Source organism: Impatiens glandulifera, chromosome 1 (assembly GCF_907164915.1).
Source record: "Impatiens glandulifera chromosome 1, dImpGla2.1, whole genome shotgun sequence".
In the NCBI taxonomy this organism is placed as follows: domain Eukaryota; kingdom Viridiplantae; phylum Streptophyta; class Magnoliopsida; order Ericales; family Balsaminaceae; genus Impatiens; species Impatiens glandulifera.
The window spans coordinates 158,250,549-158,269,722 of NC_061862.1; the positions used below are offsets into that span (position 1 = coordinate 158,250,549).

Below are 19,174 nucleotides of genomic sequence, written 5' to 3' on the forward strand. Positions count from 1 at the left end.
GTATTCGAAGGACAATCTTTTTGTCGTTGAACAATGACGACGTTAGGTCGAGTTGGAGTCTAATGTCAAGAATGTGATTGATGTTATATGCTCTATTGAGAATCTCAGGTTTGTAGAATGGGCCCTTGTGATATATTATATCAAATTTCAGCTTCACCATCATTTAGATATCAAGATAACATTTGTTCATAGAGAAGTTAATTTGATGGTTGATTGGACCCTACTAGCTCATATAATAATTATAAAGAAACTCAATATATAGATAATTTGAAAACAATTCAATAAACATGAGGAATTTAGCTAATCTGCACACATATTCCACCATTTTAAAGATATCTTAACATAAAAAGTGAAACCAAATGTGTATAAGTTTACTTACATATTTTAAAATTCAAAGCTTGGAAAATTGAATTTGATCTTAACTCGATTATTCACTAAAAGAAAAAAAAAACACCCTTTTCAAATGTGAGTAATGTTTAGCCAGAAAACATCCAATTTTTATATGTAATTTGATCCATAAGTAAGGCAAGAAAAGATATTAAGGAGATGATAAACCATGCCCAAATAATAAAAATAATAATAGAAAGAGTAATTAGTTAGATACTACAAATTCAAACCATCAATCACATTGTTGGGTGTGGCTTGATTAGAGATCATCAACAATAAAAATATAGCAAGTTTTTACATTTGTCTACAACTCAAAGTTCATCAATCCATAGATATATAAATCAAACTTCCCAATATTTTCCACCCTTTTCCTCTTCTTCACTAAGCTAGCTGCAAAACCAACAATGAACCATATCAAAGAAAATAAAAATTCATAACCTATGAAGAATTCAAAGAAAACATATCCATGATTCCATTTCATGCATACCCAAAACAGCAATTTGGGTTAAACATAAACAATTTGAACCAAAAACAGAACAAGACCCATCCATTATTCAAGAAAACAATCTGTTATCTTGATTCAATCATTCAACATGCTAAAGATGATCATAGATCAAATGAAAGCATTTCCAATACCTGATTGCATAGATCTGTAAATCAAAGAAGAGAAAAAATAGATAACCTACGATTGATCATGATCATCAAGATTGGTTCCCCCATTTCCATAAGATCCATCATCTGCACCAGCCTGCCAAACAGATTGCCAAGCCTGAGATGGCGGCTGATGAACATACATAGACGGATCCATAACCGGCATCGCAGGTTGTCCAATCATAACACCATGTTGTGGAGGTTGTCCCATAGGTGGATAATAATAAGGAACACCACTAGCAGTAGAACCCACAATTCCACCAATCCCAGAATTCTCATCCCTAATCTCTTCACGAGGAACGATATCAACGAGGAAATCGAAGATATCCGTACGAGTAATCGAAGCAGCGATATCATTCTTCTGTAGGGTTCGACGTTTGTTTTCTTCAGCGTGGAGCCAGGATCGGATCGTAAGTTCAAGAATGAAGAGTTCACAGGCTTTTGAGAATAGAATCGGTGCTTCGGCCGATATCATTCGAACGTCTTCGTCAGATTTCATGATCTTCTTGATTCTGGCTAAGGGTAGCTGATGGTTTTTGAAATCGTTTACCTGTTCGATCTCTTGTCTTTGGATGGACCAGAAAACCTGAAGCTGCTGCTGCTGTTGATGGAGAAGGTGGTGATAGGGAGTTTGAGGTGGGTATGTTGACGGAAGAGGCGCTGCCGGTGCCGGCGGTGGCTGCTGGTTGTTCTCCATTGATGGAAAATGGACGATTGGAGAAGAAGAAGAAGATTGCTCTGGTTTGTTTTTCTAGGATAATGGAGAGAAAAAAAGAAATATATAGACCTATTTTCTTCCTTTTATAAAAATAAAATAAAATAGTAAGATTTATTTATTATAAGAAAAAAAAATTATAAATCTTTTTAAACCATAAATAAATAAATATAATATAGATAGATCACTTTATTTGGTAAAAATATTTATAATTTATTTTTTATACCAACTTTAATGTTTTAAAATAAAAATAATTAAACTTTGGTTTTTTTGAAAAAAGATTTTATCTTAGGTTTGTTGTCCTATTTTTTCTCCATATTTGGCTAGAATAAAGGGTTTAAATTAGGGTTATTTGTTAATTTTTTTATTATTCAAGTTATGATTAAAAAATGTTATGTTTGTAATGGTGGTTAAAAATTATAGTCTAAATATAAATTTTATATAAAATAAAAAATATATATTATAAACTAGATCTGCAAAATATTTAGATTATGATTTATAAAATATTTTGATATAATTTAGAAAATAATTTTATTTTATTTTATTATAAAATAAGTAATTTTAATGTTAACATTGAGAATTATTCTGTATGATTATGGCAAATTGACAATAATTTATTTGGTGTCCATATTTACATCTCCAAATTATAAAATTTATTTTTGTTATAAAAAATCAATGAGACATTGATGGTATATAGAGGCAGATATGTTGAATCACCCTTCAAAAACAATAATTAAAATTACTTTTTTTTTTCTGGTATATAACCTTCATAATAATTAAAAAAAACAAAATTTCAAGTATTTGATTTAGAATAACTTGAGTTTAGTTAAGGTGGATTTTATAACTATGTGATTAGCATATTCGTTCAATAATAGAATAAAAATATATATTTTTCAAAACAAAACTAGAAGAAATTGTTACTTTCCGGAATAGAATTTCACCTCTAATATTCTATATAGAATTTCACCTCTAATATTCTATTTTCTGTAATTCACATTATCGAACTATTACGGAAATACTAACAATATTTTTTTCTCATCTTCATTTTTTTCTCCTATAATCTTTAATTTTTCTTCTTGAGGTCAAGAATATGTAATTAGAGTTACAAATTTAAGTTATAATAGAATCATAGTCATAAAATTTATTTGGTTAAAATATAAAAAAAAAAAATCAATGAAATAGTGATGGTGTAAAACTTTGACAAATACAAATTTCAAAATAATTTAAAAAGTACAATTAAACATAAGTCTCAAAATCTTAACATTTATTTTGTTATAAAAAGGTGTAAAACCTTGATAAATACTTATTTCGAAATAAGTTAACTTAAGAAATCACAATTTTAGTAGGCTTATTGTTGTAATTGTGATTTGTGTCTTAATGCTAATAAAATTATTTTACAAATATCTTATTCTCTATTTATACTTCATTTACAAATCCAAATAATACAAGTAAATAGTCTTCTATATAAAACATTTTCCCTTCAATGTGAGTTGCCATAGAGTTGCGCATACACCCTCTTGGTTCGATAAACAACCAATGAGCTAAGTATAACCGCCACAACACATAGCCCCGACAAAATACCACAAGTAAGAGAGTAACAAACGATACCATAACAAGTAACCGACGATTCTTCATTTGTTGCCAAAGAAGATTGCTTTTCGGCTTCTAGATCATATATTCCACTTGCAATGACACCAGAGAATATCAATGACCCTATTGGATTTGACAATGTGAGGAAGTTATACAATGCCCCAAAACTTTTTAACCCGAACAATTCTGATGCTGCAGCCGGTACAATAGCCCAATGGGCTCCGTAACCGATCCCTACCAAGATTGTTAAGACGTATATTTCTCCGGGCAGACCGAGAGCATAAAATAACAAGGCGAATGCCATTATGAGCTGGGCAACCGCCAATGCCAATGGCCTAGGGCAGGAATACTTTCTGGTAAACGAAACAAGTAAACAAATTATTATTCAGTGTTTTTATACACACAAATTGTGACGATTTTTTGAGAGTTGGGCATGTTTTCGAACATAGGTTATTTAGATAGTTATTTTCAAATAACCTTAGGTTATTTGGTTAAAATGACATTAAGATATAAGTATATAATTACAACATATATATATATATAGTATTTGAGATTAAACACAAATAGCCAAAATTGATTAGGCCCAAATTACCTATCATCAATCATTCAAACAATCAATTTTAAAATATCTTTAATATAAAAAGTTAGCTATTTGGATTTAATTCAATACCTTGTTCAAACTTAGGTTATTCAGATAATTTTTTTTTTTAAATAATCTTGTTTGGTATAGTTTATTTAAAGAAAAGATTATTAGATTAAAAATACCTTTGAAATAATCTCTATTGATAAATTGATTGATGAGACAAAGAAGGATTGAATGCTTGAGTTATTTGAGATTAAACACAAATAATCAAAACCACAGTAGACCCTAATCACGTCCATCAATCACTTTATCGATCAAATCATTCTAATCATCAACTAAAATATCACTACTGTATTATTTATAATCTCAAATAATCCATTAAACAAGCAATTAGTAGCGCACCTTACAATAAGCTCGGAGAAGTAACCGCCGCCGACGCGTCCAAGAAAGTTACAAATGCTGATCATCGAGACGAAAACATGCGTATGCGAGTACTCGAGCGAAAGACATATTTGGCCAAGGTTATCAATGATAGTCAAACCAGATCCAGAAGCCAATACAAGAGACAAGAACATTAACCAAAAATCAGCCTTAACTAAAGCTTGCATCAATGTAAAATTCTCTCCTCTATGTGGCCTTTTTTTCCTATTTACTCTAACTGCTCCTTCTGCAGCAGCTTGAAACAGCTTAGCCTGCAACTGGTTAAGCCTCTTTCGCCTCTCTAAAGACAACGACAATGATGACGATGACAAGTCATCATCGGACCTAATCTCGTCAACTTCACTCATAATGACTTCATTCTGACTATGAGGTTCAAGAAGAAGATCCTCGTGTAATGACAACGTTTGATTTGGTATAAAAACAAGAAAAACAGGGAGCAAAACAGGGAGGATGATGAAGACAATCAAAAGAACAGAAAACAATATGATTATGGTTTGACTAAGATCAACTAGATCTTCAAGCAACAAGACCACCATCAAGTAAATAGCTAGACCAAGACAGAAACAATAAACCGATAAGAAACTTCTATCATCAGAAGGTCTTACTTGTCTATGACCCCCAACAGGTCTAACGATGAACATTAACGAAATGACTATAACAGAAGGTAGGATTGCGATCATTAAGATAAGTGAAGGTTCATTACTCGAAGAACTGAAGAGATCATAGATCTGAGACAGAATTGCACCACTTAAACCGGCGAATCCTTTTAAGATTCCCACCACCGGTCCACGGCTTCTTGGGAAATTCTGTATACTGGCGACTAAAGCTCCGGTATTGAAATATGTCTCTCCATTAGTCCCTATAAACATCGCAATACACAACTGCAAGTGAAAAATACACAGTAAAGATTAAATTTTTCAGTATTGGACTTTCATCAAACACCTTATGTGCAAAGTTATAAAGAGAAGTGACTGACCACCCAGAGAGGTAAATTGGGCAATCGCTGGGTGATGATCAACCAAACAAGACCATAGCCTATAAAATTCTGAACGATGCCGACGGCGAGAACGGCCCAAATGGGAAGGATTTCACAGAGGCTGCCGGCGATGAAACCAACGCTATCGCCTAAATCTTTGGCGACACCTAAAACGGCGATCTGTCTTTGATTGTAACCCATTGAGCTCTTGATTACTGGGGAGATGCTGCCGAACAAGTAGCCGATTCCGGCACAGGATTGAACCCACATAGATGCGACGAAAACTAGCCATCTGTTGTTGAAGAAATCTCTCGTCTTTCCTTGAAATTGAAACGCCATGATTGAAGTTACTAAGAGTTCTTAGTAACATGCTAACATATGAAGTTTGATTTTCTTCTAAACTTGTGCACATGGCTGATATTTTTGTATTTATTAAATATGGGAAGAATAAGAAAGTGACCAGGTGTGTGTTAAATTGTTAATAGTGGTAGTTGGATTGAATCGATAAGATTGGTCCGGTTAAGAACGGTTTTTCTACGGTTTGATTGGTAGTTCACTAAGGATGGGACAGGAAAAAACTTCGATTCTACTTTGATTATGTCCGAAAATTATAAATACAATTAAATATATAAAATCATTAATATATTTATTTATTATTTATATTTTATAAGAGTTTTTCATTTATTACGATATATAAACGGTGTCCCACGTAAATTCTCTAAAATCGAACTGTTCCATTGACATTTTTAGTAGTTGCTAGTGGGATCATTCTAATTTCCTATTTAAAAAAATAAATCATTGTTAACATTTGCATTTATAGTTTTATGGTATGTATGAACATCCGTCAAATTATAAACATCTCGTTTTAATTGGAAATTATATATTCAATTATTTAATTTATTTTATGAATCACAACTAACTGATTAAACACTTTGTTAAAATAAATATAAATGTTTATGGAAGGAATTCAATTATGTTGGTTTTATTTATTATTTTTTTTTTGTATTGCTACAAACTGTTTATTAAAATTATTTCAAAAAATTTTTGTTGAAAAATTTTTTTGGGAGTCAAAAATTTCATCCAAAATCTCGTTATTTGGATGAAGCGTTATTCATTGTGGAATTATAACGGATGATATGTGCATTAAAAATGTTGTATTATAGTTAGTCGTATGTCTTACGAAGAGGTTGAATCGACAACTCGATCACTTATTTTTGCATTTTCGATGAGTGATCAGTATTTAAAGTCTTTTGTGGAGTATTACTGAGATTCATTGGGTGATGCCCGAGCCTTTGAATAGTTGCTGAGAATTTGGTGGACTATCTTATTGGAAGAAAATTGTCAAACTTTCAATGATCGTCGTCTGATTCTTATCATTCAAAATACTATTATTATAATGTTTTATAAAAAAATTTTAGAAAATCAATAGAGTCAGTTGGGGAATTCATCGTTTTTCTCGATGAGAATTTAACTTATTAAGTATAATTTTTTTTTTTTTTCATGTTATACTTTTCGTTATGTTTAAATAAATTTTTTTTTTTAATATATATAATTCCTAAATAAATAAGAACTATTTTTGTTTTTGAGAATTAAACTTTAAACTTTTTGATATCTTAGATAAAAAAAAAATTATCATTTATTATTTAATAATATTAAATTAATACTAAATAAATTTAAGATTCAATAAATAAGTTATATTAATGATAGATAAAACCCATCAATAATTTCAATAGTTGAAAATGACATATTATTTAATAATTTAAATAGCAAGTAGACTGATTGGTTAGAAAAAATTTAGACATGTGATATTAAATACGATGAGAATAAAGCAAACAATAAATAATTCTGAGATCAGATTTGATCATCAACCATTCCTGTCTTCTATACTGTATATATTTTAAAATTGATAAAAATACATTAAACATTTTCAAATAAATCAAATGTCGATATGTCCGAGTGGTTAAGGAGACAGACTTGAAATCTGTTGGGCTTCGCCCGCGCAGGTTCGAACCCTGCTGTCGACGTTTTTATCAAATTTTTTCTTATTTTTTTTATAATCACACATTGGCATATTTTTTTTAAAAAAAATAGTCTTTTAAGTTTACAATTTTTTGCAATTGGATTGTTTTCATTCAAATAGGACTACTAGTTACTATAGCGATAGGCATTGATTATCGCATATATTTGAATTCTTTTGATAGTTTATAAGTTATTCAAAAAACCGAATTAAATTCGAATAAAATTAAACTGATTCAAATTTGAAGAAACTAATTTTTTTTATTGTCAAAAACAATTTTGAATTCAATTTATTCGAATTCAAACAAAAGAACTAGCTAAAATAAATAATAAAAAATGACTTCGGTTACATTTACAAGATGAAACCCCAACTAGAACACTATATTTAAATTCAAATTAGTTTAAAATTCAATTCAAAAACCAAAAATAGAATTCGGTTATAAACCCTAATTTCTATTGTATTCGGTTTAAAATATAACTCAAATTTAATTTCAGTATCAATTATTTTATTATCAATGGAATAATTGTTTGTAACAATCCAATCCAAAACAAACCAATATAACCAAATACTAAACAATCCAATTTTATTGCACAATGTATTCATCCAATACACAATTGCTCACAAATCATCATCGTCATCATCATCTCTCTCGATTGTTTGTTTTTACTCGTCTTCTATTTTTACACCAATTTAGCATTTGAGCTAAATTTGTTCTTCATATATTCCCCCAACCAATGGTCGATCAATTGATCAATCTACAAAGGCAACCTCATGTTTATCTTTTTTGGTTTTTGTTGTTGGGCTATAATCAATAGCCAGCTTTCCTCAAGAACGCTAAGACCCCAAAACCAGCAACTAGAGCTGCCCCAGCAGCAACCGCACTGTAAGCTGAAGCCCAAGCAGAATCCGCCTGAGCAAAATCACGGTCTCCAGATTTGGAACCGCGCCTTTTTCTTGCTCCTGTTCCAGTATAATCTAGGTGCAATTTCAGTCCCTGTCAAATTTACTTTCAATATCATATCCTTTTTATAATCACATTAGCAGATAAAAAATGTTTTTTTTTTTTTCTTTACCTTCCAACCAGCTGACCTTGCATGATCAACAGCTGCAACGAGGTCACCATCTGAGGCAAGTACGACCTTATCGTGGTCTTCATCTTCATACTACAAAGATATTTTAGTAAATCAACCCATATAATTCATATTTAAAAGAAAACAAATGCATCAAACAAGCCCATGGTGACTGACTGGCGACTGCTTACCAAGATCTGTGGTAAGTTGTTCCGGTCAATGTCATCCCCAACTCTCTGAAGAATTGCAGTCACAACATCGGCCAAGTTCTTTGTATCTGAATTGGAAAAACGCATTTATTTATCAAAACTGTGAATTTCAAATGGAAGAGGAAAAGAAACATACCACAATTGAATCTGTGCATTCTGCCTTGTTTATCTTGAATTTTAAAAGCAAAAGTACTAGGAAGTCCAGATGAAGGATAGGGTTGGGATCTTCCTGTCTCACCACCTTCAGAAGTTAACTTGAAAGAACCTTCACTGAGAGTGTCACAATAAAATACAGGTCAAAAAAGAAGATGGATTTTCATAATAGATCAAATGAAGTCCAGAAAAATATACACCTTTGTGTATCATCATCTTCATCTACATGAGATAATGCCATTGCAGAGTCCCAAAACTTTTGCATCATACTATTAGCAGCATCACTACTGACCCCAGCAGTGCTTCCTACCTAATCAATGAAGAAAACAACATAATTGCTGGATTCAAAACGTTTGAAAACTAAACTTGGTGAGAAACGATTAAGCCTAGATTAAAAAAGTGTTTCCATATGAGACCCTATATTCACTCAATTGCCTTGGACCAAACAATTTTTTATTTTCAGAAAATAATGTAAAGTAAGGCTATATCTTGATTGATTGAAATTAGAATTAGAATTTTAATTCCAATCCTACAAGAACTGGACGACTATGTTTAGAAAACCATAGAATTATAAGAATTGGAATTGAATTACAATTAAATTTTTAAGAAATCATAGAAATGTTGGAATTAAACTTTAAAAAATCACAAAATACAATTCAATTCGAATATAATTCTAATTCCTTATTTCAAGTATCATACAAACAAAGGATTTGAAATTGACGCCCAATTCCAATTCTGCCCAATCTAAACAGCCTAAAGGTAATTGAAAACAGTTAAACATTGCCATGTAACTCTTAAATGCATGACAAAAACAAACATGCAGTTTATCAATCAACCACTGAAGTTCAAATTTTAACTTACTGTGGCTACTGCAGCATGAGTGACTTGAAGTACATCAACAATAGCAACTATAATGCCATCTGTAATAAACCATTCACACTCACGAGGACTGCTTGGATAAAAATAAATCGACAGCAAAAAGTTAATTTCATATGAATCTTACCTTTATCAACAACAGGAAGATGTAAGAACTTCCCATCATGCATCGTATGCAGTGCATCAACAATAGGAGTATCAACCGACGCACATTCTGGTTTTGGTGTCATTACCTGTAATCAGAATATATATGTAGCTGATATACTAATTGACATGATATACACGCAGTTACTAATAAATTTCTTCAGACAGGGTCACCTTCTCAACAAGCGTTGAATCTGGAGGAAGATTTTGTGCTATTACACGCATCAATATATCTTTTGATCTGTGGGTTATAAAGAAAGGAACATTTCAGTACATTGCTATACATTTTGCATAAGTGTGCGTTTTCTATGTATATTAATGAAATTGAGTTTATGAGAAGACTCACGTTAAGATTCCCCGAGGTTTATTTTCTACTGTTACGACAGCAGAGCTAATTCCTTCTTCCAGCATCTTTTTTGATGCTGTTAAAACTGTATCTGTTGGAGAAACTGTCACAAACCTGACAAATAGGAAATTTGGTAAAAAGCTCCTCTTGTTGTAATATCCACTAAACATAAGAGTAATAATGTTGAACAAAGTAATATATATATATATATATATCCCTATTGCATTGGTTCAATTTTAGTGTGGATAAATTTAACCTTAGACTTTACCTAGAATTAATAAAAAGACTCAATAATAATAATAATAATAATGCTGAAAAAAAAAGAGATAAGATATTACCTACTTTGAATTCTCAGAGATGATGGTAGACAAGGAAGGCTTAAACATTCGCTCCCTAAGTGTTTCGATGAATGTATTAGGACCTGCATAAGCCCCACAAAGAATATTAAAACAAGAATGATGAAACATGAAAAAAGAAATAGGAAAATCCAAATTCATCCAAATGGACCTAGGACTCAGAGTTTGTTTGATGTATGTATTTTGGAAGGAGCCTTGTTCAATGAAAAATGGATTATTTGGGTTAAATGACTAAAATATCATATGTATTATATATTTTAAAATATTATGAAAAACAATGTAAGGGTACTTTAATCGATGATGGGATAAGGGTAAATCAAAATATTCTTCATCAAACAAGCCCTTAATGAAGAAGTGACGAGAACAGTATACTAAAATATGTCTGAAACAAGCTCTGCACAAACCTGAAACAGATGTTCCCCAATGCTTCTCAACTCCTTCAACAGCTGCAGCTATGGCCTTGCCCTTCTCAGCTGCCCTTTCCATTCGAGCAATAGCATCATATAAACATTTCGCAATGTCAAGTATGGCGATGACCTCTCCCTTCTCCACGACGGGCAAATGTCTAAATTTTCCTGCAAGGACCATTGCAATGAAGTTGCTCAATAACCAAAATAGAGAACAATATTCTGAAATACCATATTTCAGGATTCCCCTGCATGCTCTTACCTTGAACCATTTTTTGCAAGGCTTCCACAGCAAGAGTATCGGAGAGTACAAAAACTGGGTTCCTTGTCATAACTTTGGAAACTGGTGTTGCTTCAAGGTTCAATTCATTAGCAATAACCCTTGTAGCTATATCCTTTAAAAATAACAGTCAACAGGTTAGAAACAGAAGTATCCTGCATGTTCTTGAAGAGAGAATAAGTAAGATAATATCTAAAACCTTATCTGTCAAGATTCCACACAATAATGCATTCGAATCAGTCAGTAACAATGCATCAACTCGCCTAGCAGCCATCCTACGACAAGCTTCATAAACAGTCGTTGTATCAGGAACTGTCAGTGCTTTCGATAGCCTCAACCTTTTCACTGTCCGCTCCCCACCAAGACCCCTGCTCCATGTACATTCCATGTCATTACATACAGGAAGAAACTATATATTTCCCCTAATTCTTTCAGAAGCGAATGCATTAGAATATTCAATTCTCGTGGCAGCCACTGCTTCAATCAATCCCAGATTATTACAATTCTCTAAGTATCCTAGCAAACTAGTTTCAGGTAAAGAGCTTGCAGAATTCACATATTTCTGAGTGATATAATAACAGCTCAAATCAAAAGATGAAGATGCTTTAACACAAGTATATCATGTGATGACTCAAAACAGTATCAACTCATAATTTTTCTTTATAATGAAAATTGGTCCATGGGTATGAAATCATCCATATGGGACATAAACAAAAGAAACCCAGTTAGACAATAGAAGCTAATTAAGAAACTTACATAGAACGAGAAACAGAAAGAGATGATTTTCTTGCAGAATCAGGAATCCCGTTCTCAGAGACCTTCCTAGCTAAAGAATTGGTCGTTATCGAAAAACTTCTCCTTGAAGAACCTCCTGAACTCGTCATATTCAACTCGGGGCAACTATAACAATTAACACCCCTCCAATTCTAAACTCTGAAAAAAGAAATCAATTGGAGACTAGTCAAACAAATATTTTATTTTTGTTTGACGAAACTGAAAACCCATATGATCGTTTCATTACGTTATTCAGAGTATGCCTCGAGTACAAATCGGTGCTGAATGAATCTCCAATCAAATCGACAGGTCTGATCGGAATATTACAAAACCCGCCTTTGAGGAATTTTAAGGTTCCGTTTGAGGAATCAAAGTGACCGTCGGCGATAAGTTTCTGTAACGTGGAGAGCAGATAGAGGAGTTGAGATTAGGGAAAGAGAAACCCTAAAAGAGATTGATTTGAAATGGAAGATGAGAAAATTTTCATAAAAATTACAAATTGATATACTTTGTGAATTAAACCAATAATATCTTAACATGTCAGCTAAGGTGTAAGATTCTCCTATTTTACCGGGCACCCTGTCCATTTTTTTTCACACAAATTTACATCACTTTTTTCTCATTTTAAAAAATAATATGGGTTTGTGAGAAATTAAATTTTTAAAAAAGAATCAGGGCTTAAAAAATATAAATAAATAACATTAATTAAAGAGAATGGAATAAGAGTGTAATTTAAAAAATTAATTACACTAATAACTAGGTAACTAATATAATCACTGTTATTTTTAAAAGATGAGATATGTACCTACTTGAAAAATAATAAAAACAATTTTTATTTTTATTTTACTTAGTAAGACATATGTCAGATTGGATCATCTCCTACCAATATTTTTTTACTTCCTCTCACAAGAAGAAGAGAAAAAAACAGTCTTTTTATAACAACAACAAATTATTTCAATTTTACTCCTCCCCTCCCCTCCCCTCCCCTCCCCTCCCCTCTATTAGCACACAAGATCTTCTGCTACCCCAAGTATATATGTTCCGTCTGTTCCCCTCACATAGGAGGGGGCAAATTAGTAAATCATGTTGGTTTGTTTTTTTTTGTTTTTTATAAATAAATAAAATTGTGAGTGAGGAACACAGGGAACAGATGAATTAGTAGCAGAGGATCCACTCCCCTCTATTAGAGGGAACATGGGGTGATGGCAGTAAAGGATCCCAATAAGCATATAGTCCGGGTTCAGATCTTTTGTGGTTAAATATGTTTTGATTATTTTATTAAGAATGACAATTTGAAACTCCCCGTGGTAACCGATTCGAACTGATCGATACGGTTTTTCTTCAGTTTAATCGGTGATCGGGAAAAACTCAAAATATGTTGATCGGGGATGATATTTACATGCCCGCACAATCCCTAAATCGAACCGAACCAAAATATGAAAAAAAAAATAATATAGTTATTTAAAATAATTAATATATATTTATTTAATTCAATCATTACTTATTTTTCAAAAAAAAATATATATCTTCTCTTATTTAATTAATACAAACACTATAATTATAATTCATTGATATTTTTATAATTTATAATTTATAATTATATGAAATATTTAATTATTTATATTTTAAATTTAAACTATTTTTCAGTTTTGGTACACCGCGACGATAAATTGTGTATTAAAAATAATTCATCCCGATCGGAGCGAGATGATTTATATTTAAAATTTATGTCGGGATCAAGGTGGAGCTGGCAGATTCAGGGTGGAATGGTAATGCGATTCATGAACCGCCTCATTGTCATTCCTACATGTTACGGCCATTAAAACAACACCATCTTTTTTTAAGTCATCAATATCAGTTAGCTCACCTGACCCATCCCTCTTAAACTTCTTTTTCTTTAACGTGAGATGACTGAAGTTGAGAGCTCCAAAAGACAAAACGATGTCATTTTGATGGCCGCAATAGAGTACACAGACATATTTGACAACAAAAGATTCGGGGTTGATATAGCCCATGTAGATTTGTCCCTACATAAAACTATCGACTTAAATTGCTTGAACTTTATCGAATGGTCAACTATTTTTTAAATCGCTTAACTGAATTTAACAATTCAGTTTGTCAATAACTAAAATATATAATAGATTGTGTTGTTATATATGCCCACATATATATATGATGTATTTATTCATTCACTTTAAAATATGATGGTGAAAATGAAAATAATAATGTGAAATTTTTTTATGGGATCTTCTAACTCATTTTTTTGTCATATAGTTAATTGGAGTAAAGTTAAATATTTTAAAGAATATTCGAGATCTTGTTCCTTTATTAAAGCTCTTTTATAAAAATTGTGTATTAGATTTGTAACGAAGTCGAATAGTTTTTGAGTATTGATGATCAGATTAAGTATGATCACGATTGGTCTAATTAATTCATCAAAATGTCTAATTATCCATTGGGGTGTAACATTTGGAGATTACTTTATTCAATGTAGAAAAATTTTCGTGAGAAAGCTAGATTCATTTTAGGGATGGTTCTTCGATCAATTTTTGGGATGACATTTGTTGGAGTGTGATCAAATCTAGCTAAGACGTATCATGAACTTGTTTTCATTGCTATATGTAAAATGTCACAGCTAAGGACATGATTGATCCTCGATCTAGTGGTTTCGTTACCCGAATTAGATATACAATGAGATTAAACATTAGGGAGAATTTGTCCGATAATAGAGTTTTAGTTTTTGTATGACGCAAACAAGTGTCCTCGTCTAACAAAATGTTATGCGTTGACAAGACATTAATAGTTTAAATGTGGGCATTACTACAATTTGTTCACTAAGATTATTTCATATATTTTTTGTTGAGAGAAACTTTAGAGTAAAAAATTTCATCAAATATCTCATTTTTGGATGAAGTGTTATTCATAGTGGAATTTTACGAATAGTATGTGCATAAAAAATGTTGTATTATGGTTAGTCGTTGTCGTATATGTCACGAGGATGTTGAATCGACAACTCACTTACTTTTGTATTATCGATGGTGGATAGTATTTGAAGTCTTTTGTGAAGTATACTAGAATTCATGGGTAATGCCCGAGTCTTTGGTTAGTTATAGGAAAGTTTTAATTGATCGACATACCTACATATTTGAGTTATCATAACAATTATTTTTTTGGTGGATTATCTATTTGGAGAGAATTTGTTGAATTTTCAATGATTGTAGTCGTCCGATGCGTATCATTCACAATGATGTTATTATGACACGTTTCAGATATTCGTTTCAAAAAACCTGTAGATCTCGTCGGGAGTTAATCGTTCTTTTAAAGGATTTATGAGCTCGATAACTTATTGAGTAACATTTTTTTGTTTTTTTATGTCATTATTTGTCGTTTTATTTAAACGATTTTTAATATACATGGACATTTTTCAAAATAAAAAAAAAATATATATATATATAAAATAGATGTTTTAAAAATAAATATTTAAAAAACATTAATATTGATAGTATAATTTTTTTTAAATAATAATTTTAGAAAAAAACGTATAAAAATGCATTATGTTTAAGGATGATAATTTAAAACCGCCCCACGGTAACCAAACAGAATTTCACCGTTTATGGTGGTTTTTCTCTAGTTTGACCGGTAGTTGACCGGGGATGATATTTGTGTCCCCCGCCCAGGCCGCCCCGATCTCACTATAATTCTGTTTTGAATACTATAAACACAATTAAATATATAAAATGATTATGTATTGATTATATTTTATAAGATTTTTAAGTTTATTTTTTTATAATAATATAATTTTTCAATATATTAAAATATATATTATATTAAAAAATATGTTTATATAATTTTATTATAATTTTTATTTTTATTTTAGAGAATATGGGCGGAATTCGCGAAACCAAACGAGACGGAAATAGTACTAAAAAAATTCGCGAAGTAAAACGGGACAAAAAATAGTAAATGCATTTTCCGGCGCTCTGAATTACCTAATTACCATCCCAACTTATGTTAAAGTTTCGTACTAACTTTTTTAAATTAAACATAACATAGTAATATATTTTGAGGAATTAATAAAAGAGAAATGATTGGGAGAGAGAATTTGAGGGAATGAATGATGTGGTGGAATTTGATTAGTTAAAAAATAACAAAAATTTCTCTCTCTTCTATCTCTCCTCATCTTTTATCAATTTTCCAATAAAATTGATCCAATAAATATTTCATGTAACAATAAATCAAAATCGTGATGTTAACTATTTAGCTACTACCTAACCTAATTATTATGGACCCTTAATTTGAATGCTCAAGTTCCCATAATGGGATCGGATGAAAAATTAGGGAACACTAAAATTTATAATCATTTATTTCATATAATTTATTTTATGAAAAAAAGTGTTTTTATGAGGTACAATTATTAAATGTTTTCAGTACATAATATTAAAAATTAAAATAAGTGAGTGATAAATTTATTTTGAATCAAAATAAACTAAATCTGGTCAAACGGGTTCGGTCTACTAGAAGGATCAGGTACATCTAGATTAGTGATCCCATTACCTTGTTAATTTATGTGTTATTTACAGAATTGCTAACTTATTTTTAAATATATATTTAGTGGTACAAGATGAGGTAACTGTAACATTTCTTTTAATAAATTTAAATTCAGTGTAACTTAAGTTTTTTTTTATATATATTTTTTTTAGTCATTACGCTTGATACTTAAGCGATCTTAATTGAGTTTATTAAGTTGATTATATAGTCTTTTAATATCATATATTTAAATTAGTATATGAAATATTGAACTTATATGAATATACTAATTTATCTATTTAATAATTTATATTCTAACATACTTTAAATTAAGGATAAAGAAACTGGAGTATAATGTGTTTTAAAATATAGACACTACCCTTTGTTTTAAAAATATCTAAGAAAATACTTATATTTACCTAGGTCAAATTTTTGGTAATCTGCGCTGTAAATATTTTCGAATTAGCTTATTTATTAGCAGTGTTGAATTGAAATAGAAAAATTCAATTTTGAGCATTGAATGAATAATTAAGAAGAATGAAGACAAATGAAACAGCTCATTTCTATTTTGGATCACAATTAGAAAAAAAATTGTCCAATATTAGGAAGAAGACCTAAAGCACCCAAAATACATCTACAATACAATGAAGTAATACATAACCTGCAAAAACAAATTCTTCAAATGGCTTCAAAATATGTGATAATTGAGATTAATATACCTGGTTCGGTTTTTAAAATAACCTAAATAAAATCAATTTTCCAATGAATTATTTCTTAACAATCATATCATTCATTTAATTAATCATAATATTAATATACCTTTTATTTTAAATTATTATTTTTTATTTTATTTAAATATATCAATACTTTGAAGTCTTTTTACAAAAAATAATCATTACATACTCAACTTAGAATCATCAACCATCATTATTTTTTCCTCCCTCTAAATTAAAAAAAAAAAAAACAATCCGAATAAGACCATATAGATAAGAGTGAGCTTTGCAACCTATGTCGTGAGAGAGGTTAATTCCGTTGTTTATGAGAGAATAATCGGACTCCAGCATGTGAAGATCAAAGTTGTCGTCAACTCAAAAGGGAATTGACTTTATCGGAGCGACGATGACAATGGTCGTCTATCTCTCGATTTCTGAGGCGACGAGAGTAAATATTAAAATATTAAAAGCCGTCACTAGTGAGAAATGCGCTAATTTAGAAATATTATAGGCGTCGGTCACCGAAAATTTAGTCGGAAATAAATACATATATATTTTTAGGTAATTAATAAGAGAAATAATTAGGAGATGAAATTTGAGAAGGAATGATAACAATTTTTTCTTTCTTCTGTTCTCTCTTTCAAATTTTCTCCTTATCTTTCAAGATAAAATTTATATTTCTTAAAAGATAAAGTAGTCCGTGCCTTTATCCCTTTAAATTAATTAATCAATTAATAGATTAAATATAAAATTAATAAAATAATAACATTTTCAAACAAAATTCTTAGTTTTAAAAATAATGAATATAAATTAAAAATATTTTAATACTGCATTTGCCTCCCTACTATTAACATTCAGACATTTATTTCTTCCTCAAATTTCTCTCTCTCTAAAAAAGCAGGTGAACTGATCTATTGCTTGCAGCAGGCGGAGAAGAATGACGGATTGGGGACCGATACTTGTAGCCACGGTTCTATTCGTTCTGTTAACGCCGGGGCTTCTGTTTCAGCTTCCAGGTAGAAACAGAGTCGTGGAGTTCGGCAATATGCACACCGGCGGCGCCTCCATCATCGTTCATACCGTCATCTATTTCGGTCTCATCACCATCTTCCTCGTCGCCGTCAGGATCCATATCTACACAGGCTAGTTGTTCATCTATCTCTATTTCACTTGATTTCCCTCACTCTATGTTTTATTAGGGTTTATGTAATTTGGGGATTTATGCCAATATTTTGATCTATGTTAAAATACCTTATTATGTTTCTTATATTTATTAATTATATTTTCTATTTTGTGATCATTTAATATCATTTTTGTATTAATTGTTAATTTTTATTTTATATTTTAGTTAATTATTTAATATAAATAGTGGTTAAAGATTAATAAAAAAAAATTATTTCATTCAACTTTTTTTTTCTACTTTTAAAACATCTTATCTTAATCTAAACTTTTTATCTTTTGATCTTCTTTTGCTTTTGATTTATTAATTAGGTCATTTACTAACTTTACAAAAAAATATATGTGATTTATTTAGAAAAGGAAAAAAAAAGTATACATGATTAAAAGAATGGGAATTGGTTTAATTAAAAGTTAATTATATGTGTTTATTTTAAAGACAATTATGAATTAAATTTTGCAAGCAATTAGTTTATTATTTTATAATTATACAAACAAATTTATAATAAAAGATTAATCTTATTAATTTAATTATCGAATTTTAGCTAATGAAAAGTTTTAACTAACTATGTTCTAAAATTCAAGTTTTTTAAAACGATAATAATAAGAAATCTCAAATTACGAGTTTGAAATAAGTGGTCTGGAATCTTAATTTACCCATTATAAGAGTCCCAATTTAACAATGAGCTCATTAAATTAAAAAAAAAAAAAATTCTTAAGATTGTATTTTACATCCAGATTTTAGAATGAAAACTTGTTTAATCTTTTTTTGAAGTGATTTTT

The 19,174-nt window shown here is 30.4% G+C and overlaps 4 protein-coding genes and 1 non-coding gene across 6 annotated transcripts; 2 read left to right on the forward strand and 3 right to left on the reverse strand.

Annotated features, from left to right (window-relative positions):
- Positions 1 to 547: 547 nt before the first annotated feature.
- On the reverse strand, positions 548 to 1,798 carry LOC124918547 (nuclear transcription factor Y subunit C-1-like). Of its 2 annotated transcripts, none has more exons than XM_047458653.1 (2): positions 1,074 to 1,798; positions 548 to 777 (listed from the first exon to the last, which is right to left on the reverse strand). In XM_047458653.1, the coding sequence occupies exons 1-2, from the start codon at positions 1,733 to 1,735 to the stop codon at positions 774 to 776; spliced, it is 666 nt and encodes a 221-aa protein (XP_047314609.1). In that variant the 5' UTR covers positions 1,736 to 1,798; the 3' UTR covers positions 548 to 773. The 2 variants fall into 2 exon arrangements, with proteins under 2 accessions (XP_047314609.1, XP_047314614.1); XM_047458658.1 differs by having other exon boundaries at positions 1,070 to 1,798.
- A 1,201-nt stretch (positions 1,799 to 2,999) lies between these two features.
- LOC124920432 (protein NUCLEAR FUSION DEFECTIVE 4-like) lies at positions 3,000 to 5,777 on the reverse strand. Its single transcript, XM_047460922.1, has 3 exons — positions 5,344 to 5,777; positions 4,329 to 5,248; positions 3,000 to 3,696 (listed from the first exon to the last, which is right to left on the reverse strand). Exons 1-3 carry the CDS (start codon positions 5,680 to 5,682, stop codon positions 3,234 to 3,236), a joined length of 1,722 nt encoding a protein of 573 aa, XP_047316878.1. The 5' UTR covers positions 5,683 to 5,777; the 3' UTR covers positions 3,000 to 3,233.
- Positions 5,778 to 7,285: 1,508 nt separating this feature from the next.
- On the forward strand, positions 7,286 to 7,367 carry TRNAS-UGA. Its single transcript has one exon. It is a non-coding gene; the product is annotated as a tRNA-Ser (tRNA).
- Positions 7,368 to 7,835: 468 nt separating this feature from the next.
- LOC124920433 (CBS domain-containing protein CBSCBSPB1-like) lies at positions 7,836 to 12,441 on the reverse strand. Its single transcript, XM_047460923.1, has 15 exons — positions 12,223 to 12,441; positions 11,958 to 12,134; positions 11,401 to 11,569; positions 11,184 to 11,316; positions 10,919 to 11,089; positions 10,501 to 10,579; positions 10,159 to 10,272; positions 9,987 to 10,053; positions 9,796 to 9,901; positions 9,654 to 9,712; positions 8,993 to 9,102; positions 8,776 to 8,909; positions 8,622 to 8,707; positions 8,434 to 8,523; positions 7,836 to 8,354 (listed from the first exon to the last, which is right to left on the reverse strand). The coding sequence occupies exons 2-15, from the start codon at positions 12,083 to 12,085 to the stop codon at positions 8,169 to 8,171; spliced, it is 1,632 nt and encodes a 543-aa protein (XP_047316879.1). The 5' UTR covers positions 12,086 to 12,134; positions 12,223 to 12,441; the 3' UTR covers positions 7,836 to 8,168.
- A 5,643-nt stretch (positions 12,442 to 18,084) lies between these two features.
- On the forward strand, positions 18,085 to 18,491 carry LOC124918565. The gene has a single exon (XM_047458659.1). It carries the CDS (start codon positions 18,153 to 18,155, stop codon positions 18,360 to 18,362), a length of 210 nt encoding a protein of 69 aa, XP_047314615.1. The 5' UTR covers positions 18,085 to 18,152; the 3' UTR covers positions 18,363 to 18,491.
- The last annotated feature ends 683 nt before the right edge of the window (positions 18,492 to 19,174 follow it).